A 10,000-nucleotide genomic window follows, 5' to 3' on the forward strand; every position below is an offset into this window, starting at 1 on the left:
AGTCGTCCGCCGCCGCCGTGGCCGCCCTCAGGGGCCTGTCTCACGCAAGCAAGCACGCACGCGCGCCCGAGAGGGACGGGCGGCAGAACCAAGGAAGGAACGCTAACATTTGCAGGCGCCGCTGCGAGCAAAAAGAGGCTCCCGAACCAGTGCGCGGAGGCGGCGCCCAAAACAAGAGGCGATGAATAAGTGTAAAAATAGCCGCAAGGCGACAGAGAGACAAGGGAAGCAACCTCTCGCTTCACAATCGGGTGGGGGAGGGGGGCTCAGCGCTTCAGCGGGGGAGGGGGGGCCAGCGCTTTAGCGGGGGTGGAGGGCCAGCGCTTTAGCGGGGGTGGGGGCCAGCGCTTCAGTGCAGCACTTCTGCGCGGGGCGGGCGGGGGCACTTCCCGGACGCGCCGTGAGTGGTGTGTGAGCCGATCTGTGCGTGTGAATGTGCGCCTCGGGGTTTCGCCGTGTGTGTGCGTGCGTGTGTGTTTGAATGAGTGTGTCTCTACTCTGTACGAGCATGGAGCCAGCGGCCTTCTCAAGAGGGAACTAACACGCCGTCTCTCTCTTCCACAGGAAAGTCGGCTAACAAGGAAACGCAGGAGCGACGGAAAAGGACATCCACGCGAGGCCGAGTGATTCGCCCAGAGACGCAGGAAAAAAGGAGCGACGGACCAGGACAAAGGCGCAGGAGCCACGGCAAGGTGAACCACTCTGCGGCCGAGGGAGACTTGGCTCTCGAGGCGCGGCGAAGGGACACGGAGCCCCCAGTCGCCCACAGGAGGTCGGCCGAGCGAGCGCCGGCGAGTGCGTGGTCACGGAAGGGAAGCGTCTGTACTCATAATCAAAGAGCAGCGCCGTCGTGTGGTTCCTCCGACACCCTAAGGGAGCAGAGCCTGCCAGGACCTTGCCGAGCCTCGAGCGAACGCTGACGGAGAGCGCGAGGACGGGGAAGCCCCGGCGGCGGCGACCATGCGGCAGAAGGCGGACGACGCCCGAAGGGGCTCCACGGACGGCAAGCAGGAGAAGTCGGTGAAGCTGCCACGGCGCATGTCGGCCAGCGTGGCCAAGCAGGAGACGCGCTGGGGTATGAGCAAGGAGACGAGGAGCGGCCTCAAGGTGACGGCGCTCTGGATCACCTACCTGCTCCTTGGCAGCGTCGCCTTCATCTACCTCGAGCAGACCACCACCACCACCGCCACGCCCAAGGACCACCAACACTGGGCCAGGTTCAAAGGTAAGGACACTGCTTTCGTTTGCGATCGTCGGGTCGACGGAGGGCCTCTCGGGGTCGCCGCGCCCTACCGCCGAGTCAGCCTCCTTCAGGAGGTCGCGGGCCGGTGGTCGTGGCGATCGCTTGTGATCATCCAGCGGCTCTCAGGCTCCGCCGCCACCTCTCGAGGCGGGGCCGTCGGCAGGAGGAAGGGCCGGTGTTATCGGGTCGCCGCCGGCTCTTCACGGGCCTGATGTGCTCTACAATTTTTTTCAAAACGGTACCACTAGTATATTATCGTTAATGTTTCTAGAGCTGCCTGTATTATCTATGTTATTATATTATCTTCATCGCCGTCATTACCGTCTTTATGACCATCTTAATCATTAGTCAAAATTTCCACGGCAAGATTTTCCCCGGACAGCACCTTACGCAATTCACGCTCACCTTATGCAGGCGCTGTCGCCATGAACGGAATTGTCACTTGCTCACTGAACCGCACAGAGTAGCGGTACTACCCCCCTCCCTCCCATGCCCCCTCCCCCACATACCCACCCCGCCCTCCCCCTCCGGTGTGCCAACTTGAAGTCGCTCGCATCAGTGTTCTCGCTCCATACATTTCCTGGACTTTTTCCTCTCTGTTTTTCTGCGCTGTTGACATTGCCTCGACATTAAAGGCTCCCCAGCCATTCGCTTCACTTCCTCTCCGGGGGCGTGGATGTCAGTTTACAGGGTACGGGCGCGTGTCTGTGCATTTGTTCAATTATATGTACACTTTGCCCTCCCTCTCCGCCGCCGCTGCCTCCCCGTTTGACTTTTTCCCTCTGACTGGTTTTCTGCTTGGTCTCTGCCTCACTTCTCTCTGCGGCCTGACCTGCCTTCCTGGTGTACATCCTGCTAATAATCGACCTCCTTTAGCGTTATCAGCGGCAGAGCCTTATCGCCCGAGTCTCCGAGATTTCGGTCGACATGTTTCCTTCCCGTTATCAGCGGAGAGACACCGAGCGCCTCTCGATCCGAGTCCAAATCCGCCAGGCGATTCCCCTCCTGGCACGCACCATATATATATATATATATATATATATATATATATATAGATAGATAGATAGATAGATAGATAGATAGATAGATAGATAGATAGATAGATTTATATGTATATGTATGTATATATATACATACAGACACACATATGTGCGTGCATGTATGTGCAGATATATATATTTAAAGATATAGTTTTTATATCTTATATTATATATATATATATATATTATATATATATATATATATATATGTGTGTGTGTGTATATATATATGTATGTATAAATAAATATAAGTATACCAAATGAATAAGTATATACATATATGTGTGTGTGTGTGTTTGTATATAAATATATATATATATATATATATATATATATATATATATATATATATATATATATATATATATGTATATATATATATATATATATATATATATATATATTATACATACATATGTGTAGGCATGTGTGTATATATATATATATATTTTTTAAGGCATTGCACATTCACCCATTCACCTCGCACACGATAGACAGACATACTGTACACAGCGGCAGTTTGGTGCCGCCGAGGAGCGGCTGCGGCGGCCGCGGGCGGCGGCGGCCTCGCCCGGGCCGCAAGCACAGCTTTCCCCTCGCTTGCTATGCAGCGGCTCGGGCGCGCGGAGGGTCATGGTGGTCGTTGTCATGAGAGGTCTGGCAGCGCCATGCATTACTTTCCAACAGAGATTCCCGATGAATATTCACCGGCGGCGCCGCATGACGCGCCTTCAAAACAGCCGCGGCACAGGAGCGGCGCTGCGGCGGCGGGGGCGGGGGCGGGGGCGCGGGCGGCGGCGGCAGCGGCGGGGGCGGGCTGCACGCTCGCCGGCCTGCGCTGCCCGAGGCGCTTCGTGCCCTCGGCGATCTGCAGGCCGCGCCCGCGGGGACGGTGAAAGGCAGAAACCGTGGCTGGGCCTCTTTCGGCTGTGAAACTAATGCCTGTGGTATATATGTGTGTGTGTGTGTGTGTGTGTGTGTCGCGCGGGCCAGTCCAACTGAGGCAGCAATGGAAACGACGGCGGATGTGCATTGCAACCTGGCAGCAGGAAGGCTAGGCGGTCAAGGATTGCAGGTTGCAAGAAAGTGCCTCGGCCGGGAGAGGCGGAGGCGCACGTAGGGCCACCTTCGCCTCGCTCAGGCAGGAGGCAGAGGCAGGAGCCGGAGTCGGGTCACCGCCGTTGCGCTGTCGGCGTTGACCTCTGCTGGTGAGCCTGGCATTATCTTGCCATTTCTTGTCAAGACAGTACTCCGTAGAGTTGATAAATCGATTGTGTCACCGACCCTACTCGCAGCAATTACAGCTATAGCTACAGGAGCCCCAACGCCTTGCCAGCAAACGCTCTCGGGAGACAAGCCCCTGCCCGCAGCGGGCAAGCGAGGCCAAAAGCAAACGCTCTCGGGAGACAAGCCCCTGCCCGCAGCGGGCAAGCGAGGCCAAAAGCAAACGCTCTCGGGAGACAAGCCCCTGCCCCCGCAGCGAGGCCAAAGCAACACTCTCGGAGACAAGCCCCGCACCCCCCGCCGCAACGAGCCAAAACAAACGCTCTCGGAGACAAGCCCCTGCCCGCAGCGGGCAAGCGAGGCCAAAAGCAAACGCTCTCGGGAGACAAGCCCCTGCCCGCAGCGGGCAAGCGAGGCCAAAAGCAAACGCTCTCGGGAGACAAGCCCCTGCCCGCAGCGGGCAAGCGAGGCCAAAAGCAAACGCTCTCGGGAGACAAGCCCCTGCCCGCAGCGGGCAAGCGAGGCCAAAAGCAAACGCTCTCGGGAGACAAGCCCCTGCCCGCAGCGGGCAAGCGAGGCCAAAAGCAAACACTCTCGGGAGACAAGCCCCTGCCCGCAGCGGGCAAGCGAGGCCAAAAGCAAACACTCTCGGGAGACAAGCCCCTGCCCGCAGCGGGCAAGCGAGGCCAAAAGCAAACACTCTCGGGAGACAAGCCCCTGCCCGCAGCGGGCAAGCGAGGCCAAAAGCAAACACTCTCGGGAGACAAGCCCCTGCCCGCAGCGGGCAAGCGAGGCCAAAAGCAAACGCTCTCGGGAGACAAGCCCCTGCCCGCAGCGGGCAAGCGAGGCCAAAAGCAAACACTCTCAGGGAGACAAGCCCCTGCCCGCAGCGGGCAAGCGAGGCCAAAAGCGCAGAGTCGGCGGCGCTGAACTCGCGGCGAGATCACGCGAGCGCGGCCGCGCGACCCGCCGCCGCTCCTGCTGCGGCGCCCGCCCCTCGCGTTCCCTGGGACGTTTCCCTTCTTCGGATCGGTCGGAAGGGGTGCTTCCTCCTCTGCCGCTGCCAGCGCAGGGTCGCGAGCGCGAGAATGCGTTCACAGACTTGCTTGGCGGGAGAATTCACCTCGGAAAGTTCTCGACCACTTCGTTGGCATGAGTCCGCCCTCCCACCGACGCCCAAACACGCCTTTGAGATTTGCAGGAAGCGCCTACAAGCTCCTGATTCCGGAGCATCTTCTCCTTGCCCTGTCCTGCCCCCTCCGGCCGGTGGGACCTTCCCCGCCTTTCACCTTCCTTTTGTTTTCCTCATCATCGCTATCATCATAATCATCATCATCACCATCACCATCACCATCATCATCACCATCATCATCACCATCACCATCACCATCACCATCACCATCATCATCATCATCACCATCACTATCACCTTCATCTTCATCATCTTCATCATCATCATCATCATCATCATCATGATTCATCATCATGTCTCTCCTCTTCCTCCTCTCCCAGATCCTTCTCCTCCACCTCCTCCTACTCCTACTCCTACTCCTTTTTTCCTCCTTCTCCTCCTTCTCTTCCACCTACTCTTTCTCTTCCACCTCCTCCTCTTCTTCCTCCTCCTCTACCTCCTCTTCCTCCTCTCCCTGATCCTTCTCTTCCTCCCCTCCTCCTCCTCCTCCTCCCCCCCTGTGTGGAGTATCGGTAGCGATCTCGTCTAGCAATCTTGCTGACCTGCGTTCGAATCCCTCGCCGCCAGTGAATAGTATCCCCGGCCATTCCTTGCACACGGGATAACTTAGAAGCTAAATAAAACAGACACTGCGTCACACCAAGAATATCCATTATAACAAATGGAATCAAATTAAATCCTTAAACCTTCCTCTTCTTCCTCTTCCTCCTCCACCTCCCCCCATCTCCCCCACAACCTCCTCTTCCTCTTCAACCTCCCCCTCCCCCTCCCCCTCCCCCCTCCTCCTCCTTTTCCTCTTTCTCCTCCTCTTCCTCCTCTTCTCCTCCTCCCCTCCCCCTCCTCCCCTCCTCCTCCCCTCCTCCTCCTCCTCCTCCTCCTCCTCCTCCTCCTCCTCCTCCTCCTCCTCCTCCTCCTCCTCCTCCTCTTCCTCCTCCTCCTCCTTCTCCTGATGTCCCTCCTACGCCCGCCACTTCCTGCTCGCCAGCGTCGCATGCAAGATGCAGGAAGCGCATGCACGTGTGTGTCGTGTGACGTCTTCTTGCCATAGGCCCTGGGCTCCTGCCCGCCCGCCCTACGGGCGTCGTAGACGCTGAATTCTAAAAGGCTGACGACGCCCCAGGGGCAGCTCTGCCCGGCAGCGGTCGGCGGCAGCAGTTTCGTTAAGGGAATAGGCGACCTTTGGATGATTTCCTCCGCCGTCGCGCGACCTTTGACCTATCTCTTGGGCGGTCAAAGGACTCTTCGCCCACATACGAGTGAATCCCGCCCGAGAATGCCAAGGTGCCCATCGGGATCGCCTCTCCCCGCCCCCTGCAAGCGCTTTCGTGTGTGCTTGCGTCGCCGGGCGCTCGGGGACGGCCAGGGCGGAGGGCCAGAGGTGCGCTGGAGGGGCCGCTGGCCAGGCTGATGGCCAGCGAGAGGCGCGATGGGCACCGGCGCCGTAGTGCATCGCATAATGCATGTTTTGTAAAAGCTGCAACTCCGAACAGTTGGTCCACAGGTGCGAACGTTCTTGCATGCGTGCATACATTTATTTTCTGGTCGTCATGCAACCGCTGTGAGCCGATACGACACTGTTATCTGTCTTTCCTTTTCGAAAGCGGGACGAGGCACGACGAAAGCATGCGAAGAGGAATCTGGGAAAGGGGCCTCCGAGCGGCCATAAACGCACTCTTGGGACTCCTCTGCCGTGTGCTCTGGGGCGGCTGACTTCGCGCCCCAAAAAGGGGAGAGAAAAAAGAGGCACACGAGAGCCAGCGGGGCTTCGATTCCGCTCGTGGCTCTTGTCAAGATTGTCACGCTGCCGTTGGGATGCTTTGATCCGGAAGCCTTTTGGGCAAATTCACAGCCAGCAAATCTTTAGGTTCCCTCAAGGCTGAGGTCGAACGGCGAGACGCAGCGTCCGCACGTGCGGTCGCTCCGTCTTCTCCCGCTTGCGCTGCTTGCTAAGCCATGCCTCCTCGCCGCCACGCGGGAGCCTAAGCGGGAGGCGCCGGCGAGGAAAACACTCCTCCTCCTCCTCCTCCTCCTACCCCCTCCCCCTCCCCCTCCCCCTCCTCCTCCCAGCATCACATCACTTCCCTTATCCCTCTTCGCTCTTCCTCCTTCCTGTTCCTCTTCGTCCCCCTGTTTTGCTGGTGAGTTCACGACTCGGTCGCCTCAACCCCCCCCCCCCCCTGTCCAGCCGTCACGCACAGCTGCCTCGCCGCTGCTTCCTCGTCGACGAGACTGAGCTAAATGGACGGCCTCTGCTGCTTTGTTTTTGTCAGGCGACTTGTTCGTCTCGAGGCGTCGTGTCTGCGCCGATGTGGTCATTGCAGGAAGGGGCGGCGGCTCCCGGGGAAGGGCCGCTGCCGCCGACGTTTTCAGGATCATTGTCGTTGGCCCCATTATTGCTAGCAGTATCATGATTATCAAAGTTATTACCTTCCTGCATTTATTATGTGCCTGTCTGCCTGCGTATTCATCTATCTGTTTATACATCTGTATCTCTAATCATATAATATCAAGGTCTGCTCATAGTGTGTGTGTGTGTGTGTGTGTGTGTGTGTGTGTGTGTGTGTGTGTGTGTGTGTGTGTGTTTATATACAGAAACACACAAACACACTTTACATACATGTACACATACTTACATGCATACAAAACATACATACATACATACATACATACATACATACATACATACATACATACATACATACATACATACATACATACATACATACCTACATACGTACATGCATTCATACCTCTATACATACATATAGGCCCACACAGACTCACGCCAGCGGCGAAGCAGGCGCAGCCGCGTGCATTCCCGAGTGCGGTTCCGGGCGCACGGCGGCCGCGGCGGCCTTGCCCTTTGGCCTCTCGGCTGCCTGCTCCTTGGGCGACGGGCGGGAGCGAGACGAGCTGCTCGCGCCTCGAGGGGACCCCGTGGCGGCCTCGGAAGGAGCTTGTGTCGGGATGCCATCCGGGTGCCAAGCGCCTCTGACGCCAGGGCTCCGTCGGAGTCAGCGGGGCCAGGGCAGGTCCAAGCCCCGGCGCCGGTCGTCGCCAGGGGAGAGGGGCAAGCGAGGGCGCCGGCGATGCCCGCGGGAGCTGCCCAATCACCCCCTGCATGGCCGGCCGAAAACGGCTCGAGGCAGGCGAGCGCCTTTGCATGCATTGACTCACAGAAGGACATGTTTTATGTTGCATCATTGGGCACTTGTAGAGAATATGCATGCATGTTGCAAACCCGTTTGCACATTTTACCGGCGTAAACAAGTCTGCTCTTATCCCAATGTACTTGGAAGTTCCACGCTAAACTTTCTCGTTTTCTTTCCTTCTCTCTTTGCCAGTTTCCTCTTCAATCTTTTCTCCTCTCATCACGCCCTCCCCTTCTTCCATCTTCTCACTCTCCTCCCTCCTCCTCCCTCCTCTCCTCGTGACCTCAGCCGATGATTGATGGTCTCCTTGACCTTACTTCCGGCCGGATGACCTTCGGCGAGCGGTTGGCCGAGAGAGGAGGAAGCTGCTCTTGCCTTGCGGAGGAAGAACACGGAAGGCAAAAAGGACACAGAAGGGAGAAGCGAGGGAAGGGAGGGAGGGAGGGGAGACGGAAAGGGAGAGGGAGAGAGAGAGAACGAGACTTAGGGAGAAGGAATGAAAGAGTGAGAATAAAAATCAATGCGGTGTTCCATTATCCGGCTGGAAGAGGAAAACTATAATGTGTAAATAGATATTTCTTGAATAAAGCAAAAGGACAGAGCAGAGACCGAATTGGAATGGCACAACAAATAACAGCCCGAATCAGTCCCGGCCGTGTTCAGTCCATATGTTCGACACCAGAAGAAATAATAAGTGGAAAATCTGTTCTTTCCTGCACGGAGACGAGAAAATAGAATCCCTCGCCCATTAGTATGTCTGACAAGTAAAAACGCTCAGCCCAAGTGTAAGCGAAATAGCAGGTCAGAGAGCCTCGCCTGAGCACCTGGCAACACCTGCGCGTCGGCCTTCAGGAAGACAAGGCGGGAGAGACATAAGCGCTGTAATTGCAGGTGAGAAGGACATTTTTGTGCTGGTAATTGTGTCAAGGTAGACGGGTGATTCAGGACGATAAGGGGAGACGGAGAGACGGACGGACAAAAGGGGGAGAGAAGGAAGGGGGAGAGGGAAGGGCAGGGGGGTAGAGGGAAGAAGGGGGAGAGAGAAGGAAGGGGAGAGGGAAGAAGGGGGAGAGAATAGGAAGGGGGAGAGGGAAGAGAGGGAAGAAGAAGGAATGAGAGGGAGAAAGAAACGTATCTAGCTCACAACGACCACAAAGCATACAACCCCTAAAAATCGGTGATATCTAGTGCCAGAATTATTGTTGAAGATAAAACAGAGGCTTATTGGTGTGGAGGCGTAGGTAGGGGTATAGGAGGAGGGGGACCACCTCCCCCCGTCCCCTGGCTTGATGGGCTGCGAAGGATTCCTCCCACGACTCGCGCCTTGGCTGGGGGGGAGGGGGGTCAGCCTGCCTGGACGCCGTGGGGGGTATTTTGCATAAAATACGGCGCGCACACACACACACACACACACACACACACACACACACACACACACACACTTGCTCCGTGGCGCAACGTCTGCTCTGAGATTCACTTTCTCCTCTCTCGGCGCGCGGTTCGGTCAACAGGTGCGGAAGCTTTGCAATTACGAAAATTTGCCCCCGCGACGCAAAGAGGAAAAACGGGGGGAAATGTTAAGAAAAAACCTGCGTCGTTCGCTCTTTCGTGAAGGTCACTCAGGTCTTGATCGAGTTAAGTATGTCATGAGAATCGAGAACATAGATTTTTTCAACAGCTCTGTTGAATAATAAAAGGGTGTGAGTCTGATAGCGATTAGGCAGTTGCAACACCTCAGCGACTGCATTCAGAAACACCTTTTTGCCGCGTCGTTACCACACAAGGAGGACGTGGGGGAGGAAGGCCGAGGGAGGGGGCTGTTTGACCCCCTGGACAGTTCGTAGCAGGCGGAAGGAAGAACACGGGATTGCATCGCCCAGAGGACAGTTCCTAGTAGCTTGAGGGAGACAGCAAAACAGGGCGTAGGTGCCCCACCCGCCGGCCGTCCGCGGCGGCGCTGGCGGGAGCCAGGCAGGCACCTTCATTTGTGAATGGCCGGCGCCGCTCCCGCAGGCGTCGTACGGCCCGAGACGTAGCATCGGCGGCGAGGGCGGGAGGCTCAGGCTCTGCTTTCGAGGACGCCGCCGCGGGGTCTGTTTGCAGCGAAGCGCACCCGTGTCAGATCCTGACACTTGTGTCTATTGTTGTG

General features: G+C 56.8%; 1 protein-coding gene across 2 annotated transcripts in view; it reads left to right on the forward strand.

The window, feature by feature from the left end:
* Positions 1-947: 947 nt before the first annotated feature.
* LOC125034226 overlaps positions 948-10,000 on the forward strand; it is a 58,108-nt gene continuing 49,055 nt past the window's right edge. For both annotated transcript variants that reach the window (XM_047625938.1, XM_047625939.1), the window contains exon 1: positions 948-1,225. In XM_047625938.1, the coding sequence (XP_047481894.1) occupies positions 961-1,225 (265 nt within the window). In that variant the 5' untranslated portion in view covers positions 948-960. The remainder of the gene's footprint in view (positions 1,226-10,000) is intronic.

This window comes from Penaeus chinensis, chromosome 17 (assembly GCF_019202785.1).
Source record: "Penaeus chinensis breed Huanghai No. 1 chromosome 17, ASM1920278v2, whole genome shotgun sequence".
In the NCBI taxonomy this organism is placed as follows: Eukaryota; Metazoa; Arthropoda; class Malacostraca; order Decapoda; family Penaeidae; genus Penaeus; species Penaeus chinensis.